At 39.9% G+C, this 23343-nt stretch overlaps 1 protein-coding gene across 1 annotated transcript in view; it reads right to left on the bottom strand.

Annotated features, from left to right (window-relative positions):
- Positions 1-23343, bottom strand: part of CC2D2B (coiled-coil and C2 domain containing 2B) — a 106125-nt gene that overhangs the window by 62493 nt on the left and 20289 nt on the right. The window contains 10 exon segments of the mRNA XM_043518285.1: positions 2391-2541; positions 5060-5237; positions 5776-5897; positions 6235-6370; positions 7871-8011; positions 10090-10187; positions 13527-13736; positions 17117-17242; positions 17373-17509; positions 19577-19763. Of these exon segments, the coding sequence (XP_043374220.1) occupies positions 2391-2541; positions 5060-5237; positions 5776-5897; positions 6235-6370; positions 7871-8011; positions 10090-10187; positions 13527-13736; positions 17117-17242; positions 17373-17509; positions 19577-19763 (1486 nt within the window).

Raw genomic sequence — 23343 nt, 5'->3', positions numbered from 1 at the left:
TAATTTAGTTCCTGTGCCCATGTCTGCCCAGGCGCTCCTGACCAACCTTACCGAGGCGGCCAGGAGCACCTCGGATACGATGACGATGGTTATCAGGCCTATTGCACCGTCTGCTGCCAAAAGGCAATAGGTTGCTGCTGTTGTGTAGCAATGCAGTACTGTGTCTGTCAGCACCCAGGAGACATAGGGTGACAGTGAGCTGAGCGGGCTCCATGCTTGCCATGGTATGGTGTCTGAACAGGTAACTCAGGAAAAAAGGCACGAAACAATTGTCTGCCGTTGCTTTCACGGAGGGAGGGAGGGCCTGACGACATATACCCAGAACCACCTGCGACAATGTTTTTTTGCCCCATCAGGCATTGGGATCTCAACCCAGAATTCCAATGGGCGGCGGAGACTGTGGGAACTGTGGGATAGCTACCCACAGTAAAACACTCCAGAAGTTGACGCTAGCTTCGGTACTGTGGAAGCACTCTGCAGAGTTAATGCACTTAGAGCATTTTGTGTGGTGACACACACAATCGACTATATAAAAATGATTTCTAAAAAAACGACTTCTATAAATATGACCTAATTTCGTAGTGTAGACATACCCTGACACCATTCTAAGTACATTGCCTTTAAAAAGATCAGGAAGTTGAGATAGCTTGCTGGCTGCAGCTGCTCTCTCCATCCTGTCCCCACCCTGCTCTGTATGGAGAAGGGGTAAGTGGGGGTGTGACATTATGAGTAGAATATAATATCTCATTGAAAGGTGACAGGGCCAGGAAGAGTTAATTAACTCACAGACTGACCTGACCCATGGCCAAACTTTAAAGATGGGTTAGGAAGATATGTAAACGATTAGAGCTTTGAAATGCAAGTCTGCATTGTTAGAGATAGAAGGGTAGATGTTTGTTCAGATCTTGTGATGTAAGCAAACAAATCTTATCTATTGCTATTGCTTTGATTCAAAGATCAAAAAAGGAGTATTAACATTTAGGAAGACACTTAAGTGAAATTGTATTATTGTCAATATGTCTCTTTGAAGGTTGTGGTAACCTGTAGCTGATCTGTTTAATGGATAAATTACCCTGTAATAATTGCTATGATGTTTACCAGAAGGAAAGTTTAAGCCTATTGTTTTCTCAGGCCAAAAGGCTGCTGGAAATGTAAAAAAACCTTGGGACGTGATCCTTCTTCATCTCAGATCTGCTTTGGGTTTCAAGAGGGGGAAACCTTAAGCCATAAGGATTGAGAACCCCCGTCACTGACTGGAGTCACCAGGAATATGGACATTGGACTATAACCTATGGACTATTTCTAAAAGGACTTTTGGCAACTCTGCTCATCTCTGCTATGTATCTGAACCTAGAGAGTTGAATTCAAGTCTCTATGTATATTGATCTTTTAACCAACACACTCTCTCTTTTCTTTTTTAATAAATTTTAGTTTAGTTAATAAGAATGGACTATAAGCGTGTATTTTGGGTAAGATCTAGGTTATCATTGGACCTGGGTCTGGGGCTTGATCCTTTGGGATCAGGAGAACCTTTTCTTTTATATGATTAAATAAGATTTTCAGAATTTATCATCATATGTTTGACATGTGTGTCTGGATGGATGCCTGAGGCTGGGTGCTTTAAGGGAACTGCATTATTTGGACTTCTGAGTAACCAGTGAGGTACTACAGAAGCTGTTTTGTGCTGGCTTGGTAAATCTAAGTATTGGAATATCCACCAGCATTTGGGGTTTGTTTACCCCATTCTGTTTGCAGTTCACCCTGATTGAGTGACTTCAGCTGGATCCCACGGGCAACAGCGTCACAGGGGGGCAGGAGTAGGGAGGAGGGGGACACCCTGACATTAGTCCCTCTCTTCTCCCTCCCTTGCACAGCAAGCAGGAGGCTCCCGGAGCAGCTCCAAGGCAGAGGGCAGGAGCAGCACATGGCAGTGGGGGGAGGGACAGCTGAACTGCTGGCAATTGATAGCCTGCTGGGCGGCTGCTGCACAGGGAATTTAAGGGAGCAAGGAGCTGATAAGGGAGCTGATAGGGGGGCTGTTGGTCCACCCTGGTTCCAAGCCCCCACCAGCTAGCTGCAACGGGCTGCTCTTCCTGCCAGCAGTGGACAAAGCAGGCGGCTGCCAGCTTTAGATGAGCATGTTCCCTAATTGATCAGCAACTTAACAACATAAATGTAAACCGGGATGACTTTAAGTGAGGAGTTACTGTATTACCACAGGTTTGGTGTAAGAGGTCAGGAGGAAAAACAGTACTCTGTGAGGAGACCATCAACTCTTCTTCAAGCATCATTCAAAGAATTTAGACTTAAGAACTCGGTCTAGCAGTGCACTACACTGCTAACAGACCACTAAGCCAGGCTCAAATCTTTTTCACATATAAGTAACTTACTGCTTCCCACTTCTCCATTTATGGGTTTAACTTGCTGGTCACAGCTAAATTCCGCCTGTTCCAATACACCTTTGCTTTTCAGTACAGTATTGTCAGGAATAGGTAAATATATTTTGGCCAACACGTTTGTCCGTTTAGCTGATTCACAAATCTAAAAATAAAACAATTTGTGCCAGTAGTGGATTTAGAGTTGGTGTGACCCTGTGCTCAGCTTCATTTCTGGGGCCCCTTCTTGGGACCCAGACAAAAAAAGAACATTCTCTCTGATCTCCCGCACACCCCCAATTTTCATTCTTTTTTTCCTTCATCCTCCTCCTATAAGTAATAGGAAGCAAATGAAAATAAAGTGAGATACCTCGATTGTTTTTGTAGTTTAACTTACTTTTCCACAGACCACTTGAAAATCGTTGAGGGTCTCGGCAGACCACATAATTATGTTTCCAAATATTGTTTGTACCATTAGCTAACTATTGTAAAGTGCTTTGGATAAAAGCACTTAATAAAAAAAAATGTAAAAAAGTGTTCGGGTGTGGGGTCTGGCCAGGAGTTAAGATACGGGAGGGGGCTCAGGGCTAGGGCCAGGGGGTTGGGGTGTGGAGTGCTTACCTGTGGCAGCTCCTGTTTAGTGCGAGGAGTGCAGGGGGGGATGGGGCGGGTGCAGGAGTCAGGGAGGGCAAGGTGTGTGTGAGAGGGGTGCAGGAATCTGGGCTGGGGGTACGTGAGGGGGGTGCAGGAGCTCCCATTTGGTGCTCAGGGTGGGGGTGCGGATTTGGGTGGGTGCAGGAGTCAGGGAGGGCAGGGGCTGGGTGTGTGTGAGGGGGTGCAGGAGTCAGGACAGGAGACTGGGGGAATGTGCTGAGTGTGTGGGGGTGCTCTCAGGCCCCTGCCCTGAGTGGCTCATGGCAGGGTGGGGAGGGTATGTGCAGAGGGAGTGCGGGGGCCTCGCCTTTGCTCTGCCTTGCCCCTATTCCACCCCCTTCCCCAAGGTCCTACCTCCGCCTCTTTTCCCTCCCTCCTGGAGCGACCTGGGCATCAGCAAACATCAGTTTGGCAGTGGGGGAAGCACTGGGAGTGACGGGGAGAAACGTGGCATGCTCAGGAGAGGAGACAGGAGATTGGTTGCTGGTGGGGGCAGAGCCTGCAGCAGGAGCCCCAGGAGCTGGCAGGACCAAGCTTCTGTCCCCGCAGCTGCCCGGCTCTGGGGCCCCCTGTCATTGGGGGGGCCCTGTGCCAGGGCACCCTGTCTTTCACTGTAAATCTGCCTCTGATTTGTGCTGTAGTTAAGATGATGTGTCAAAAAAGAATAAGTTCCAGCAAAAAGATTCTGAAAGAAGCACCTCACAATCTTTAAAAAAATTCTCTTTACACCCATATGGTACTATTATACCCATTTGTAAGAACTAAGGCACAGAGAGACTAAGTGTTTCGGGCCTAAGGTCACACAGTAAGTCTATGGCAATGGAGCGAACTGAACTTGAATCTCATAAGTCCCTAGCGTCCTAAGCACTGGGCCATGTTCCTGTCAAACAATAGCCTGTTCGTATAGGCATACATATATTCTGCAACTGCAACAAAATATATTCAGCTGTTTTTGAAAATTTGGTCCAGTATTTTGTATGCTAATTTTAAAGATAAACTATAACATGACAGAAAACACAAACATTAAGGGGCCAATCCAACTTCCATTAGTCAGATTTTTAATGCCAGAAAGGACCATTAGATCACATATAGTCTATATAACACGTCATATTTTTTCATATAGCTACCCCTGCATTGAGTCCAATAACTTGTGTTTGACTAAAGCATATCTTCCAGAAAGGCTTCCAGTCTTGATATGAAGACATCAAGACATGGAATATCTCCCAATTCCCTTGATAATTTGTTTCAATGGTTAGTCAATATCTGTTAAAAATGTGTGGCTTATATCTATTTTGAATTTCCATCGGGCTTCAGCTTCCAGTTATTGGTTCTTGTTATGCCTTTCTCTGCTTAGATTAGAGCTCTTCAATATGCAGTATTTTCTCCCCATGAAGGTACTTAGACATTGAGCTCTTCAAGAACCTCTCTGTCAGGCCTTTTTTCCAGCCCTGAAATCATTTTTGTGGCTCTTTTCTGAACAGTTTCCAATTTTTAAACATTCTTTCAAAAATGTAGACACCAGAACTGGATGCAATATTCCAGGATAAGGCTCACCAATGCAGTATACCACGGTAAAATCACCTAATTCTGCTCACAACTCCTCTGTTTATATCACCAAGAATCATATTAGCCCTTTCTGAAATCTGTCAGTTAGCCAGTTCCGAATCCATTTAACATGAGCCTTATTGATATTGCGGAATGTTCTCAGACTTTTGCAAGGCATTATGCATCTACACAGCTACTTTTAATCAACCAAAGTTGCAATCTCATCAAAAAATATTAGGTTTGTTTCACAGGACCTATTTCCCATAAAACTATTACTGACATTAATTATATTCCCATCCTTTAATTCTTTAGTGACTGAATCCTGCTATCAGCTTTGCCATTATTTTGCCCAGGACTGGTGTCATGCTAACTGACTTATAGCTACTCATCAATATGAGTCTTCCCGTGGATTTTAATGCAAATTGGGGATCAGACCTAAAACATGGCACAGAAATGAAGTACAAGAGTAAATTACGTTACTATACCTCCAATCGTAGAGATTCGGGCCAATTTAATAACTGAATACTAAAAATTTGCTGAAACATTACTCTAAAATCCATCTGTAGGGGAGCTACTGAAGTGCAAGAGACTTGTTTTTCATTGTAAAATATTTTAATAAAATACTGTTGCCTCTGAACTTTGGCTCTTCTCTTCTGTTCATATCTACAAATTACCAAATAGAATACAGATTTAATTAATTCTAAATAATCAAACTCAGAGTAACAAACTGGTGACTAATTGCAACAGTTACTGTAGCATCACAAAAACACAAAAGCTTAGCATACTGATTAATTTCAAGGGAATACAAATCCTGCACGTTTGCTATCAAAGATTAATACTGAGTACATAGTAAAGAGATATTTAGCCTACATTTCTGAAAAGACCCAATCATGTGTTCAACTTTACACACTGTGAGCAGTCCCATTGACTTCTCAGTGCATAAAATTAAGCATATGCATAAATCCTTGCAGGGTGATGGCATTAATTTGTTAAATTTTATTTTAATGTAAGATTTACTTTTTAAAAAAAAAACACCAAACATGTAATTTTTTAATTTAAATGAATTATTTTGAAGCTATTTACTTTCAAATTTTAATACACTATTTTCTAAAGATATGTGAAATTAAAACAATACATATCATTATTCTACCTTAGCAGAGAAATAAATATACAGTATTACAATTTAATAATTACAACTTACATGGGACACTTCGACATTGCTGTTATTTCTGCAGTCAAAGTGAGATGTGGTATGAAAAAAGGTTCCTTTATCTCTGCAAGTTGTGTTGAACTCGCCAATGGAGGAGCTGAATCCAAACATCCCTAGAAACCAGTATCCGTATTTTAACTGTTTATAACATCTTTTTTAGCACAAGCATTAATTTCCTACATTCAAATTGGTTATCATAAGATATCTATAAAATATGGCTAAGTTCCTTTGGCCCCTTTGAAAACCTCCGCCTAAATTTTCACTGGATCTGGGACATTTACAGCATCGCCTCCATTTCCACAATTCTAAAGCAATTGCTTGATTTGCTAGATAAAGGAGCACTACACTGCTGTCATAAAAGTGAGTGATAAAACTCTCATTAGCAACAATGTGAGAAGGATGAGGCACACAATATTTATTATTTTAAAACCTGTCTCATAATGTAAGTACCTTCCGTTTTCCCCAGGTCTCTGAAATATTGTCAGGGTTATCAATATTATCTTCTCCCTCCAGCCCTCTGTCTTTTTCAGCATCTTGTGCTAATCCTGCCTTATATTCATCCTCATCATTTTTCTTTGTCGGCCTTCTTCAAGCATGGATACAAAACACTTAAATATTATAATTAGAAAAATGTAGCAATAGTAGTTAGATCACACACTATAATCTTCCAATGTAGAACAAATACTTCAAACTGTTACCTCACAATACACCAGAGTTTGAAACTAATGGAAGTTATCAATAAGATTATGAATTTAAAACAGCCATTTTGTAATTATTTGCCTTAGTTAGAATGTTTTGGGGAGGAGGAGGTCTACATCAAGTGCAAAACCCATGCATTTTGTTTTGTTAATGTCTTTTCAAGATACTGATGCTCAATACTTGTATTTGAGCTTCTTAAAATCAATTTTCATTACAATAAAATAATTACAGAATTACAAAATTTACAATAGGAAATTTATAAGGACTGATAGAGAATAATCAATCAAAATTTCAAGCTGTACCTTAAGTAACCACAACCCTAATTTATAAGAGAGCTAGGAAAATATGGATCCAAGAACACTACTATAAGTACACTACATTCACCAAATAAATGTCCTTTTCCAAAACTGTATTTCATATAAACCTGGTTATGAAACACATGCAGTTTTGATTGACTGCAGCTTTCTAAATGTACTAATAGAAAGTCAATTTCAATTAATGAAATGTCAGAACACAGAAAATACGGTATTAGTTGCACTAGATAAGGGCATCTAGAGTGAAGGGCCATCAGACTGTGTGGGAATTCCCATCTAGGGAACCTAGGGTTGGAGTCCTCCCCTCAAATCCAAGAAATCTGGGTTCTAACTAAACAGGTCCCACTCTCTCCAATAGTCACCCAACCCTCTCTAAAACACAATCACTGGACAGTGTCAACTGACATCTGTCCTTCACAGGCATCCTACTCCTTAAGGTACCAGATTTGGCTTAGAACAGAATATCATGGAGGCACATAATGCATTTGGAGGCCTCTGTGCTGTCCAAATGACAGCATGAGAACTAGCCTAACCTCAAACCAACACAGGGAAGTCAATAGGCTCCAACACAGCTCTCTCCAACAGCCCCTAGCAACAGCTATTCCAGCATAAGAACTGGAATGGTGTATATGGCCCCTCTGATGGTATTTGAGATATTGCATCCAGCTACATTTTTATAAAGTATCTTTGAAAAATTGTATTGAGAATTTACAGTTCCTAATTTTACATCTTGGCTGGGAAGAGACTCTCCTCTTATGTCTGGAACAGATCAGACGAGCACCCAGAAAGCAGACAGAGTCTCAGTTGACTGAATAGCTTATTCCACTACGCAACTGCTCTTCTAGTTCAAAAATTTGGTATTTAGTATTTAAACTTTTCCTTTCTTTTCATTATCACCAATGTTAATACTTATAAGTATATATTTTAGAAAAAATATTTGTAGTTATTACAGTATACAAAATATACTCTCTGTAATATGTAGGCTATCTTTAATTGGCCATTTCAATATAATTCCTTTACACAGAGTTAAAGACATTTCAAAGACACTCTGAAAGAATATCGTATCAACTTACTTTTGAAACTGTAATTTTACAGGTGTACTTGTATAGTCTTGCTGTCTACGTACAGATTTTATTTGTTTCCAGACTTTTAACATATTATGTATTAAAGAAATATCTTTTTGCTGTTCTTGGTCATACAATTTCTTGGTATCTCTGCAATAAAAGCATACAACAAAAAGATAATTAATTCTCTGATAACAAAATCAGACAGTAATAATTTTATCTGGGTCTATAATCATACTGCCAAGCTTCAAGTTTTAAATGGAACACTTATATTTAAAATAGTTTATTAAAATCTGCATATTCATTTTCCATCAATTCTTTGCATGTACACTAACAGATTTTTTTCAGATACAGCACACAGCAATGTGAATTTGGTCCTTTGACTGCATTAAGTGGGAAAGGGAAGAAAAATATGCAAGAACAGTATGCAGGTTTTCTAAAATACAAAAAGAATTACTGTACGAATCTGAAAGAAGAGACTGGCATGGTGACTAATTAATATGGGAATAAAATGAGACACCACATCTTATTCTCTACATTTGTTCCTTAAAATTCTGTCAGTGACCCATAATTACTGAGGTGAGGACTAAACAAAGGTACCCTGAGATTCTGGTTTGTAGATATTCAGGCAGAAATTTGTTAAACTGTCAGACTTGCCTGCTTAGTATCTTGCGTATTATATAGGAGATTAAAAGAATAAGATTGCTTTGTCATGGTATTACTTTCTGCCTAATAGCCTCTGTATAAATATCAACTATTTTTGTTTAGTGATGGTCTCAAATCAAAACTCTAGAATCAAATGGCCCATAAATTCTGGGGAAGTTCTGATATGGATCCAAGTACTTTGCAGATTGAGCCCATAGCTCCTTTTGCTTCTCATGATTTGGTGGGCATGTAAGCCTCTTTTCACTACACAAACTGTAGAAAAAAATATCTAAAAAACCCCCTAAATTCCTGTATTATTAGATGCAAACAATAAAGACTCCTTTGGAGTCTTGTTACTTAGACTGGAATCCAGGCTCTAGGACCCCATATGGTGGGAGGGTCCCAGAGCTCAGGCTGCAGCCTGAGCCCAAACACCTATGAACCTGAATCAGCTGGCACAGGCCAGCTGCGGGTGTCTAATTGCAGTGTAGACATACCCAAGTTGGTATACAGCCCTGGGCCTGCTTTAAAAGTAGGAGAATTGTAGAATTCCACCAAGAGAAGTGAAGGCACCAGGCCTGGCACCTGTGTGGGTACGCTCAGAGAACCATCACAGGTACAGCGAAGCCTTGAACAGTGACACCTGTTGCCCTTACCCATGCAAGTAGTTCCACAGACTTCAATAGGATTACTTGCATAAGGAAAGAGAATACCTAATATATAAATAGAATTTCTGATGCATGATATAGCTAAATATATTGTTAAATACAACAAACAACTCTGTTATATCCAATTTCCACATTCGCATTAACAACAAAAACTTTATATTATAATCTGCATATCAGACAACTTTCTTGCTTCCAGTAAACGAACACTTTCCAGTTACTTGAAAGAGGCTGTTCTACAGCACAGCATCGTTCCAAAGACAAGCCATCTGGTGCTTTATGGCATGTGTTTGAAATGTACTGTTTGTCTAAAATATAAGCTTCTTGGAGTAAGGTCTGTGTATTTTTCTAGGTTTTGTACAGTGCTGAGCATGCTGTTATCATCTAATAATAAAATTTTTTAAATGTACTATCCTATGAGACTTTCACTATTATAACCACTACTGTGCATCAGCTACTGCAGAAAAGACACGTAATGTATTTTTTCTTCTGTCTCTCTGTGGGAAAAGAAGTTAAATTAGTCATGATAAACGCTGGGAATAGGAAAAATGGAAAATATTGGAAATGTGGACATGTCAAGTTAAGTTCAGGAACTGTATGAAAAATTTTATTTTTTTTAATTTAAAATTAAACCAAATATAAGTAACTCCAAAATCTATTTCAGCAGCCTTTTACCATCAATATTTAAAAACAAATCCAAAAGCTTATGTACAGTTCTTATAAAAAATGTAGTAGTTGTGTGTTTAGAAAATAGTGCAGTATTACAATAGTTATGCATTATAAAAATGGATGTTTATTAAGGAATTTTCAGGAGTAGATTGAATAGAGATGTAAGTTGTCAAAAGAAAAAAAACTCAGAACTGACAGTTGCATAGTGTAGTTGTAATATGCTTGGTTCTTTTCAATAAATTACATTACCTTATTTGCCATTTGTAGTCCTCTAAAGTTTTTCTGCTCAGTTGGCTTGCTTCCAAACCACTTTCTACTATTTTGGTAGCATTTATTAATGCTTTAAGCTGTAATAAAAATCCCATACACTGTTTTGAAAAAGTTAAAAACTTTTCAGTTGATTAGTGATAAGTTCCTACTGCATTCAGCAAAACTAATACAAAAATTAGTGTATTATGCTAATGAAATACAGAACATAATCATACCTAAAAGGTACAAAGAAATCCATTAAAGATGAAATGGCAGCTTTACATTTACTTTTTCTGATTTTTGTACTGTTAATTCAGACCCTTTTGATCAGTTTTTGTATTCGATTTTCAGTGCTATGGAAAACTATAAAATGTAGATTATTTATTGGCGAATCCAAAATGTCATTTTCAAGCCTCTCTCAAAGATGTGTATTTTAGCAACTTTGTTTTTAAAAAAATATTAACAGGGAGATCAAAAGGCTTGGGAGTAGTAAACACCATTCTTACCCTGGTATGATTAAGAAGCAACTACATGAGTGGAAATTTGAATTTCTAGCACTTTGAAGGTTTTCCACATGAGTGTAGTATGGGTATAGTCTGGTACTTTTGTTAGTAAAGGTAAAGGGCCAGATTGTGAGTCCCTTAGCCACAATGGTCAGTAGTATAGTTCTACGGAAGTCAACATTAAGGGGCTCACAATCTGGCTCTGGGTAAACAACATCAAATATGCATCTGAATCGAGGATATTTACTTAGAGAGACTTGACTTTCTAGTATATTCGGAGACTGAACCTCTGCAACCAAATTAAGACGTATTTTTTCATCATCTTGATCAGTGAACATTTACATACAAAGCTTCTATTAATAGTAATTAAATATTAACAGCATTAATAAATCCTTGTGAGTCAAACAGAGAATATACCTCTATTTTTCTTAAATGAGCTTTTAGGGTAAAGATCTATATTATCTTTTCTTATTTAATTATGAAATGTTCAGTGTCACATAAGTCAATAACCCAACACATCTGAATTAGCTTGAAAAAATGTTTTATAGTGCAAAGATTTAGTAACACCAGTTGGCAAAATGAGCTGCTAACTACAGGTATAGCCATGTTGGGGAGTGTCTCAATTATTCCCATGAACACAAAAATGTTGCCAGCCAATTATGTGCGTCTTCCCTAGACTGTACCTCTCCCCTCTCTTCTCTTATCCCTCCTAGCCTTTACCTGCCCTGTCACCACATTGCACCTCACCCTTCTGATTCTTCCCTTCTCTTTTGTACTTCTGGGGTGCCAGTGTAAGCAGGGGAATAGTCCCACTATTGTGGGAAACTTTCCTGGCTTCTGCACTACCCCAGTGAAGTGGGCTAGCAAAAGGATCTGAGTCCTCACTCCCACTTCCTTTACCCAGAGGCCTCCCTGCCCTTGAGGACTCCCCTTCCACTCTCCTGTCTGGCAAAGTCCTCATAACCCCAACAAGGCTCGGCCCAGGATTCCTGGGAGGCTCGACCCCCAACCCTGCTGTGGTCACCTAGGATGGGGGCTAGGGTGTCCCCACTCCAAGGTACTCTCTCTGCACTGGGCACTTCTCTGACCCACTGATCATTAGATACAAGGTAAAGCAAATGCAAGTTATTTAATCAACAATTAATTTTAAAAAGAATAAGGAAAAATGGGAAAGGTTAAAGGAAACACATCACCCCGCTCTGTGGCAGGGAACATCACAAACAGTGTCTCTGGAATGTCCGGGCAGTTCACAGTCTGTTCCTTGTAAGTCCTAAGCCTTCTTCTCAGGCCCTGGCTTTGCTGCAGGGATGCTGTGTGCTGGACACTCGCTCTAGTGGTGGCCACACACTCTCAGTCTCTAGGTGGCAGGACCCTTCTTCCCAGCGTTGCCCCTGCCCTGTCACGGTTACCAATCCCCCTCCAAGTCTGGCCTGCAGAGCCTCCTGACTGAGACATCTCCCTGTGCTGGGCCCACTACCCAGGGTCCCCCCTTGCTCTCCCCAGGTGCTCACGACATCCGGCTCCGGATTGCTCCAGCCCCAGCTCCACTCTGTCTCAGCACAGCTGCTACTCTGCTTCCAGCTCCCTGGGCTGCTTCTCTGGACCCTCTGGCTCTGGTTGCTACAGCTCTGCTCCCAGGACAGGTCTGCTCTGCAGGCTGCTTCTGTGACTCTGCTCCCAGCACTGACTTGCTTCATGGGCTGCTTTTCTGGCCCCTCTGGCTCTGGTTGCTGCAGCTCTGCTCCCAGGACAGGGTCTGCTCTCTCTGGGCTGCTTTTCTGGTCCCTCTGGATCTGGCTGCTGCAGCTCTGCTCCCAGGACAGGGTCTGCTCTCTCTGGGCTGCTTTTCTGGTCCCTCTGGATCTGGCTGCTGCAGCTCTGCTCCCAGGACAGGGTCTGCTCTCTCTGGGCTGCTTTTCTGGTCCCTTTGGATCTGGCACAGCTCTACTCCCCAGCTCAGCTTGGGCCTCTGCTTTCTCCTTTGCTCGGCCCCACTCTGTCTGACCCAGGCAATTCCAGCTCACACGGAGGACGGGACTCCCTGGCCTCCTGACTCCCTGATTAGACTGCCTGCCCTGTCATTCAGGCTGACTGGGAGCATTGGCCTCTCCCCTTTGTTCCTGGGGACTGTCAGTCTCAGGGTCCTGATTCCCCATCGACCCTTCCCCCTTTTAGTACTGGCAGCTAGCAACTAAAACATCCCCACTGAATGTTAGTAAGGGGGCAACAGTCCCCTTACACCAGCAAGGGGAGAACTGAGAGCACAGAAGAGACAATCCTCCAGCTCTCAAGCTGTACATCACTGTGGTCCCCAATGACTGGGAAAAGCAATAGCAGGTAGAATCCTGGGCAGCCCCCGTACCCCTGGGCTGGAGTACATTCCGTGCAGATATAATCTTCTGAGAATTTAGGTGCAAGCCTCCAACGAGACTCTACTAAGCATATATACACAGTGATCTACAGAGACTTATAGATTTGGCTAAATTTAGGTGGATTTTCACAGGGATAGCAAAGGCACCTTTCTGAATCCAGAGTGACCTCTACCCTGCACCAAAGTTTGGACATGCTAATTTCTCACTGAAACAGTTATAAGAACATTTTAACATTAGAAATAATATTTTTCACTAGATTTGTTCTCAGAAATGGTTGATCCATTTTCCTGAAATTCTACCCCTATCCCCACAAAAAAAATTGGCCTGAGGCAGAAACCCAGCAGAGAATATATTAGCTCAAAGAGTTTAAATTTGGCAAAGTTATAAGGAACTGAAAACAGGGTCTTATATGGAAAAGTTTAGACAAACTTAACTATAGCCTTTGCTGACAGCTCCACCTACAATTCATACATACATATACATACACACTTCCCTTCCCTCCCCAACTGTGCATCTTTAATTTTGAAACTGTCCACAGTAAAAAAATGAAGCATTTTCTTACCTTTTCAGATAGCAAGAGAGCTATATTATGCTGTTGTCTGTTCTGAAAGCATTCATAAAGTTGGAGCAACCTAGCAGTCAACACATGTTCTTGGCTGAAAAGAGGATGGTGGCTGAACAATAAACTTGATATATTGAGATCAAGTTGATAAAGTTCTCTTTGACCCCCTGATTTAGTTATGATGCAGCTTTCCAATTCAGATAGCATTGCCTGTTTTAAACATAAAATAAATAATAATAATTTCTTTATTTCATATATCTTTATAAATACCATTTTGAAAGGCAGTATTACCTACCAGTAACTGTATCTGTAAGAGTTTTCTTCTTTCCAAATCCAAAACTCTAGTCTCAAAATACAGAGTGATTTCAGTCTGTGGTACTCAACAAAACTATAGTAACCTTAAATTGCAGTACTTTCTGACTAAAGCCAGCCTCAGACAAATAATAGATTTCCCCTTACACAGACAATAAATGTGAAAGGAGACTATCATGTAGTGATGTAATAATAGAGTTTGCACCAATATGACACTATCACTCAAGTACCAAAGCACGTTATAAAAGTGGGTAAGCAATTCACTGATCCCATTTTTTTTTAAAAAAAGGTGGAACCACAGGGCAGTTAAGTGACTTGTTCAAGATCACATAGTAAGTCAGTGACAGAGCCAGGAATCACAGGTTTCAGAGTAGCAGCCGTGTTAGTCTGTATTCGCAAAAAGAAAAGGAGTACTTGTGGCACCTTAGAGACTAACAAATTTATTAGAGCATAAGCTTTCGTGAGCTACAGCTCACTTCATCGGATGCATTTGGTGGAAAAAACAGAGGCTCTGTTTTTTCCACCAAATGCATCCGATGAAGTGAGCTGTAGCTCACGAAAGCTTATGCTCTAATAAATTTGTTAGTCTCTAAGGTGCCACAAGAGCCAGGAATAAAACTTAGTTCTATGCTCTGTATCCATGATAATATGTAAAAAACAATTATCCTAAAATTAAGTGCCCTATAATCTGCCTACTGTGCCATCTGAGCCAGATGATTTACAAGCCCTGAATATAATTTATAGGCAGCGCCTCAGCCCAAGAAGCAGGAAGTTCTATAGTGCTATTCACTTCATCTACAAAAAGCCCAACTAATAGGGCTTCATGCAAGTGAAGTACACAGAGGTTATGGTGCAAACTTTAAATCTCTTTTGTACCAGCAGGTCAGGCTACATTGCAGCAACTCTACAGCTACCAGCGTAGTTTATGAGTTGGAATAACTCCTGCCCCTCTCCTTGCAGTAACTGAGCAGTATATTAGGACCACTGGATCTGCATAATTGTAGTCAGTAGCCCACAACCTGGGCCATGCCCAGCACCACCTTCTATGCCATCCTTTTTGGGCTGTTGATAGAGCCCACTCCCAATCCCCCACTCAAAGATATTCAAAGATTTCCCTGAATGACTGCTCTACCTAATAACCCCTCCACCCACCACTCAGAATATAACAGAGAGCAAGATCTACAGTCCCAAAGATGAAGACAGAACTTTTCTGTTAGCAAGTGTCAGAACCATGCTTAAAGCATCTAAGTAAATTCTGCTGACTCATTGTGGCAAGTTATGAAGTGGGCATGACCATGTGGTCAGAAAGAATGAGCAGCAGAGATAGGGCTGTCTTAAACTGTCAGGCTTGGGGAGAAAGCTTAAAATGAGGTTCATGTTCTGTTATTATTTGTGTTAACCAAAAAGCCAAATCCAAGAAAAAGGGTAAATCTGACCTAATACAAAGTATTTACACTTTATCTAATGCTGGATGGGAATGTCACAGGCTCAAAGAAGCCAAATGTGTGCCTTAACTAGAGTGGCAGGTTGGTTTTGTATGCTGGGATTAAATTAATTTTAAAAGAACTGGATTTATAAATATTCAAGAAAAAATGGAAGATATTAAAATACATTAATTTCAGACTAAACTATATATTGTTATGGGTTGCATTAAACCTCACTGAAATTGGTTAGTGCAACAACCACCATTCATTCAGGTGAAATATAAAAAGCAACTGAGCTCCTTTATGCAACCAGATAGCTGAAACAATAGGAGCATCACCCAAAATATGGATACGTAACAAGGCTCGAGTAACCATGTGGCCCAAGAGGCAACTGATAAAGCAAATGCAAGGGCTAGGGCATTCACTGGTATATGCCTGTGTGTGAGAGAGAAGCAGCAGCAACAACACCAGAGGAGCTGAGAGAGAAGGCAGCTGAAAGCTGAGGACATTGTCACAGAAGAACTGATAGCATGTGATCTTGAGGAAAAGCTGAGAGAGCACTTTTGGGCTATGTGCTAGCTGGAAAGGAGCTTGGAAGAGTGAGCAAAGAAACTGATCCTGCCTCCTGCTGTTTGGCCAGGAACACAGATGGAATCAGAGGAAAAATTATTTCATCTGTAAAGGGTTAAGAAACTAGGAAGCTCGCTGGCATCTGACCACAATGACCAATGAGAAGAGAAGATACTTTCAAAGCTGGAGGGAGGGAGAAACAAAAGATCTGTCTGTCTGTGTGATGCTTTTGCCAGGGACAGAACAGGAATGGAGTCATAGAATTTAGTAAGTAATCTAGCTAGATATGCGTTAGATTATGATTTCTTTAAATGGCTGAGAAAATTAAGCTGTGCTGAATAGAATGGCTATTCCTGTCTGTCGTCTTTTTGTAACTTAAGGTTTTGCCTAGAGGGGTTCTCTATGTTTTGAATCTAATTACTTTGTAAGGTATTTACCATCCTGATTTTACAGAGGTGAACCTTTTTTACCTTTTCTTATATTAAAATTCTTCTTGTAAGAAATTGAATGCTTTTTTCATTGTTCTTAAGATCCAAGGGTTTGGATCTGTGGTCACCTATGCAAATTGGTGAGGATTTTTATCAAGCCTTCCCCAGGCAGGGGGATGAAAGGTTTTGGTGAGGATTTTCGGGGGAAAGACGTTTCCAAACAACGCTTTCTCAGTAAACCCAGTCAAACGTTTGGTGGTGGCAGTGGAAGTCCAAGGGCAAAGGGTAAAATAGTTTGTACCTTGGGGAAGTTTTAACCTAAGCTGGTAAAAGTAAGCTTAGGAGGTTTTCATGCAGGTCCCCACATCTGAATCCTAGAGGTCAGAGTGGGGAAGGAACCTTGACACTGCTCCTGCCTCCTGCTGTTTGATTCCATCTGTGTTCAAGGAAACAGGTCTTTAGGTACATATTTGGTAAATAAATAGGATTGCATCAAAGAAATACCTCACTCTATCATCAACTTCTCCTCTTAATGGAAACAACCTGCTACAACCAGATTTTGGCTACCTCCTTGGGTCAAAAGATAACAATGCTGTAGAATCCTCAGTGCACAGACTTTTCTGATTTTTTTTAATTAAGTGATGAACAGTCTGTGCAATATCAAATGGTTCCATCTAAACAGGATTATCACCCCTTGCTGGCCCATTCTTGAAACTGACACTCCACGAGAGGTACTTTGAATACTGCCAAATGAAATATTTTGCCATGAAAAAAAATACAAGCTATTGATTTTTGTGGCATTGTCTAGTTAAAGTCCCCTGAATAATTATAGCTGTAAAAAGTAGTAATAGCTGACCTTCTTGTATATTGTCTTTAATCCTGGACCAGTCTTAAAAGGAAAACATTTTCTGGAGTTTCGTGATTGTTTGATTGGAGAAGGTAATGAAATTATTTCCCCACTTTCTTCAAACCAGTTTTTTCCCTTGTTAGAAATATTTCAGAAGTTCAATATATGTACATATGAAATGTTAAAAAGTTCTATACATTTCATTTACTGATTTTATTTTACATTTTACTTACAACATTTTTAGCTTTTAGAATAATATATTTACCCCTTTTTGTTTCAGAAGACGACTTTCCATTTTGTTGTAACTTCTCCTACAAATTTCTGGTTTTCTTGGACTATACAATCCTTCATCTTCTAAGATGCGTGGCACCATGCCTTTTGGTAGTTTAAAGCTGTGAACCACTTGAGAACAACAATTACTGCATGTAAATTTTCAACTAAAACTGATGCAAATAAAATGTAAAACTACAATTTAAAAAAAACCTGAGTATTTGTATTGGTCTAATTTTTTTACCTGCAAGCATAAAGCAAAAGAGTGATCAAAGGTATTGTTCTTGCTGCTACTATAAGTAATACCATCCCGTAACCATTTCTAACACAAGAACATAAGTCATATAAGTAATTCTGATAACATCAGACTGTTCCAATCCAGTCAGCTTTCTTACTGCTGGAAAAGAAGGCTACCAAGGAGTCAGCTGGCACAGAGACTGAACTACTCTCAACCTAAGGGGTGACTCCTCCAAGTAAGGATTAAGACAGGTTGGGCAGTGTGGTGTGAGGAAGTGTACTGCTGCTGTTGCCCGTGCTGAGCCACATCTATGAATTAATATTACTACTATACTTTTCATTTATATAGCACATTTCATCTGAGCATAAAAAGATACACAATGATGAGTATTATTATCCTTATTTTACAGATGGGGAAACTGAGGCACATACAAGTTTAGTGACTAGCCCAAGGCCACAAAAGTTCTGAACTGATGTCAGTGGAAGTTTTTCTACTGATGTTGGTAGACTTTGGATCATGAGTTGGTGGCAGTATTAGGAGTAGATGCTTGGATGCTTTTAGAGGAGGAGGTGGCCCATATACAGGATGATCTTTCCAGAATCAGGGTACCCCTCCAACCTAAATCTGACCTAAAATATGAGGATTTGGTTTTGAACACCTAATTTACTCCAGTTATCTCCTGACATCACGTCCCAGTCTTCTAAGTGGAACAACATAAAAATACAAGAATGTAGAACCAATGGCTCACAAGACTGGAAACTGGAATCAGAACAATTAGAAACCTGTTACAACTGTTCCAGGTGGGAACACTTAGAGCTTTCATTCGCTTACATTAAAATTCCCTTATTTTCTCTGTACTGTAGTTCCCTTGTTAGATGAGCTGCAAGATGCCCATAACCCTATTCTTGACAGAGCATACACCTCACAGTTCCTCACTATGTCCACGACCACTCTTCTCCTCTAACAAGTAAAGATTAATTGATTATCTAGGCCCTCATTGAGATCAGATGCTTTATTAAAAGAAACCTTTATCATCATCTGTATCTGCGTATTATTCTTAGATTCTATACAATCTTGGACATATCAGCAAATCTTCTCCCTCTGGAGTTAATGGAAGCTTTGTTATTGATTATGTACAGTGCTCACTCTATATCTATTTGTGATTACAAATATTTGCACTGTAAAAAAATAATATTTTTCAATTTACCTAATACAAATACTGTAGTGCAATATCTACCATGCAAGTTGAACTTACAAATTTAGAATTATGTACAAAAAAATAACTGCTTTCAAAAATAAAACAATGTAAAACTTTGGAGCCTACAAGTCTATTCAGTCCTATTTCTTGTTTAAAATACCTAGCATTTTGGTCCTGTGTAAATAATAATTACTTTTTTTTCTGGCAAGAACAATCAGACTTTGGTTTAGCAGATCACTACAATTTCCTAAAATTCTCCCCATGTTCTTCTAGTCCATTTTGTCAACTGCTATGGTGGCAATTTCCGTCCAGCCATGAGATATGTACCAAAGCTGCAGTTAAGTTAAGACAATAGATAAGCTGGTATGGGTTAATGTAGATAAAAAGGTATATGGTTAGTGGCAGATGGTTAAGATGATTAATTTGTATGAGCAGGGAGATAAGATGGTAGATGGTTGCAATTAAGGACCTGAATCACAAACCATCCTGTATTTGGACAATTTACGAAATAATTACACATTTTTGTCATGTAATTTTTGCTTTTTGTAAAGTTGAGCTTTTTGTAAAATTAGAGCTACTAGACTAGAGCAGAGATACAGATCTATCTGCAGACTGGATACAATATTGGCTCTGAAAATTTATATTATTCTTTATCTTCACTTAATTCACCCTGAGAACTGCACATGCCATACTGCTAACAACACTAACACCATTCATCATACACTTAATAATTTTCCTAAATTTTATATGAAAGGCACAATACCTGGCGAACTGCTTGGCACAAAAAGATGTTCCCATTGCTTGTTAATCTGCAGTTCATTGCATTCATATTCAGCAGCTTTCACTTCAAGCACATCCGGCAATAAAACTTCTTCCACAATATCAAGCAGAGGACCACTTTCATCATTCAAGACATCAAGGTTTTGATGACTGTCATGTATTAATTTATGCTGCTCATCAAGAAAATCAATTCCATATACACACAAATTAACAGAATGATGTGATATATACAGTATGATAAATATCAACATTAGCATAAAAGAATTGCTAGATAAATGAATCTAAATGGACACACAGTAATCCTCAGGAAAAGCAAATTTTCTGTTTTGTTTTTTTGCCTATCTATAGTATTTTTATAAGGCGCATCACTATAGTATCTAAGTGCTGAACAATGAAATAGCCTTCAAGCCTAGTTGTACCTTCCATGATAGAAGAGACAAAAAATCCCTGAACTTTGAGTGACATAACTCAGAGTATCCCATCATCCAGAATTTTTTTTTTCCTTCTCTCCAAGAGATCAAAACATTTTGCATGGAAAGTTTAAAAAAATAAATAAATAATAATAATAAAAAGCTGTCTCTCTGATTGGGAGAAAATGAGCCTCCTTCATATCCTAGAGAAACCAGGATAAAATATAGACCTGTAACACTTGAAAGCTTATATATTTTACTACTTTGTGTGATTATTTTTTTTTATATTTCAGAAAGGAAACAGATTTAAACTAATGTATGACCATTTTATTCTTAAAAACAAACAACAACATTTATTATTTAACTACGGTAGCACCTACTGTACATTAGGTCTTTCCAAATATTCATGAAATACATTCTGTGTTCTAAGAAGCTCACAATCTAAGGAATCTAAGTTCAATGGGACGATTCTCATGTCTAAATTTAACCATGAGTGACAGTTTGCGGAATCTATATACAGCTTATGAATTCTGTTTGAATTTGGTAACTTTCTATATGTATGTATAACAGACTGCAAACCACACTTTTTTGGAGCGGGTGGGGGGGCTCATCTGCTTTCTCTGCTGTCTTTCCTGGACTGAAATTCCAAGAAGTAGTGACATAGGGCACACGATGGAGTGTCATTAAACTTTTATGGTCCTTTAAACCCCTTGGACAAAGAGTTGGCTACCACCCTGGACAAACTAGTTTTTCAAGTTTGAATTTGGTTTGAGGGGTATGAGGGGAGAGAGAGATAACTAACTTTACCAAAGCTTTTCATACGGGCTCCCACAGTATACTTGCCAGCAAGTTAAAGTAGCATGGGCTGGATGAATGGACTAGAAGGTGGATAGAAACCTGACTAGATTGTTGGGCTCAACGGGAAGTGATCAATGGCTCCATGTCTAGTTGGCAGCCGGTATCAAGCAGAGTGCCCCAACGGTCGGTCCTGGGGTCGGTTTTGATCAACATCTTTATTAATGATCTGGATGATGGGATAAATTGCACCCTCAGCAAGTTCACAGATGACACTAACTGTGGGGAGAGGTAGATATGCTGGAGGGCAGGGATAGGGTCCAGAGTGACCTAGACAATTGGAGGATTGAGCCAAAGAAATCTGATGAGGTTCAACAAGGACAAGTGCAGAGTCCTGCACTTAGGACAGAAGAATCCCATGCACTGCTACAGGCTGGGGACTGACTAGTTAAGCAGCAGTTCTGCAGAAAGGTATCTGGGGATTACAGTGGATGAGAAGGTGGATATGAGTCAGCAGTGTGCCCTTGTTGCCAAGAAGGCCAATGGAATATTGGGCTGTATTAGTAGGAGCATTGCCAGCAGATCGAGAGAACTGATTATTCTCTTCTATTTGGCACTGGTGAGGCCACACCTGGAGTATTGCATCAAGTTTTGGTTCCCCCACTACAGAAGGGATGTGGACAAATTGGAGAGAATCCAGCGGAGGACAACGAAAATGATTAGGGGGCTGGGACACATGACTTACGACGAGAGGCTGAGGGAACTGGGTTATTTAGTCTACAGAAGAGAAGAGTGAGGAGAGATTTGATAACAGCCTTCAATTACCTGAAGGGGGATTCCAAAGAGGATGGAGCTAGGTTGTTCTCAGTGGTGGCAGATGACAGAACAAGAAGCAATGGTCTCAAGTTGCAGTGGGGGAGGTCTAGGTTGGATATTAGGAAACACTATTTCACTAGGAGGGTAATGAAGCACTGGAATGGGTTACCTAGGGAGGTGGTGGAATCTCCCACCATAGAGGTTTTTAAGGCCCGGCTTGACAAAGCCCTGGCAGGGATGATTTAGTGGATGTTGGTCCTGCTTTGAGCAAGGGATTGGTCTCTTCTAATACTTATATTCTATGATTCTAACTAAGCAATGGATCACTGGTGGGAGACTGAATACCTGATGAGACTAATCAGCATGCTACAAAGGAGGTTATAAAAGAAAAGGTCTCTCACCACCATTTTGGAGAGAGAGGGGGAAAAAGACCAGAAATAGGCTGCAGGAATGAGAAGGACTCCATGTTCTGAAAGAGAAGCCATGTGCAAGAGGAAAGAGGAGAGGAAGGATGGATGGATCCTGGACTCCTTAAAAAACTCTGACCTGACCCCAGAGAATGCTCAAATGCAGTGAGGAAACCGAAGCAGAGAAATATGGACAGGATTTTTATTTTTCTATCCAGATCCTTCAATTTCTTGTGCTATCTAAAGTAAAGAATAATTTTGTTAGAAACCTTTGCAAAGCCTGTGTGTTACGTGCTTCAACTATCACATATCGAAGGAGAGGTAAATGGTAAACCAAAGTACCCACAAGCCTGGAGCTCTGTTTAAGCAACTGGTGTCTTGGAGGAGTCAGCACTGGTCCTTGGGGCTTATAGAAGCTGAACCATGAGGTCCCACTTCCATGAAGGTGTAACAAAGTCTCTTCCCATAAGTGTGCCAAAGAGGCTAAAGAAAGATATAGTGATGGAGTCTACTCTAACCCATGGAAGCTTAAATCACATGGGTCGAGCATTTTGGGATTCAAATGCAGCAGGGTGAATGTCTAACATGGGAAACTTTACCAGGGCCGTGGCAACATAAAAAGTCTTTGCAGGATTGAGGCCTTAGTTTATTTTAAACTCTACATACTACACACACAAAAAATATTCATCTCTAGTTGTAGAAAAAAGTAGACTACTATGGATTTGTTTTAGGATTATTTTCTTCTGCCTTACCAATAGTTTACTATGATGTCACTTTAAATCTCCAACTTTTTTATAATCCTATGATGCATAGTTGTTTATCCTTTATACAATCAAAATGTTTCATATTATTTAATAATACCAGTGATGCGCATTATAATTTATGCAAAAAGTAAGACAAGGTCCCTAACTTGATAAGCTTATAACCAAGTGTTGAAGAGTAAAGACACGATCAACAATGGTTTAGGAGAATTAATGAAACAAAACAAGAGGGGACACAGTTCTTGGAAGGGCATTTTGATTGTGTTTTATTTTATGGGCATAAATTATGGGTAGCAAATATTTGAGTTGTAAAGTTAACTTTTTTCTTTTATATAAATAACACTTTTGTGCTCAGGAGCAAAACTGGCAAAAGGAGCACTTCAACAATGATCAATGATTGAAAGCCAGCTAACTGAAGCAAGTTTTGAGGTGGGATTCATAGGAGAAGAAGGTTTTTGGGGAGACACGAAAGGAGGCACAGAATTACCTAGGGAAAGAAAAAAATGTGGCTAGAAACTACAGTGATGGGTGCTTTACAATAGTTGATAGATGCTTGAAGGA

This window comes from Dermochelys coriacea, chromosome 7 (assembly GCF_009764565.3).
Source record: "Dermochelys coriacea isolate rDerCor1 chromosome 7, rDerCor1.pri.v4, whole genome shotgun sequence".
NCBI lineage: Eukaryota > Metazoa > Chordata > Testudines > Dermochelyidae > Dermochelys > Dermochelys coriacea.
The sequence above is the reverse complement of the archived record's forward strand: the minus strand, read 5'-3'. Positions and strand labels throughout refer to the sequence as shown.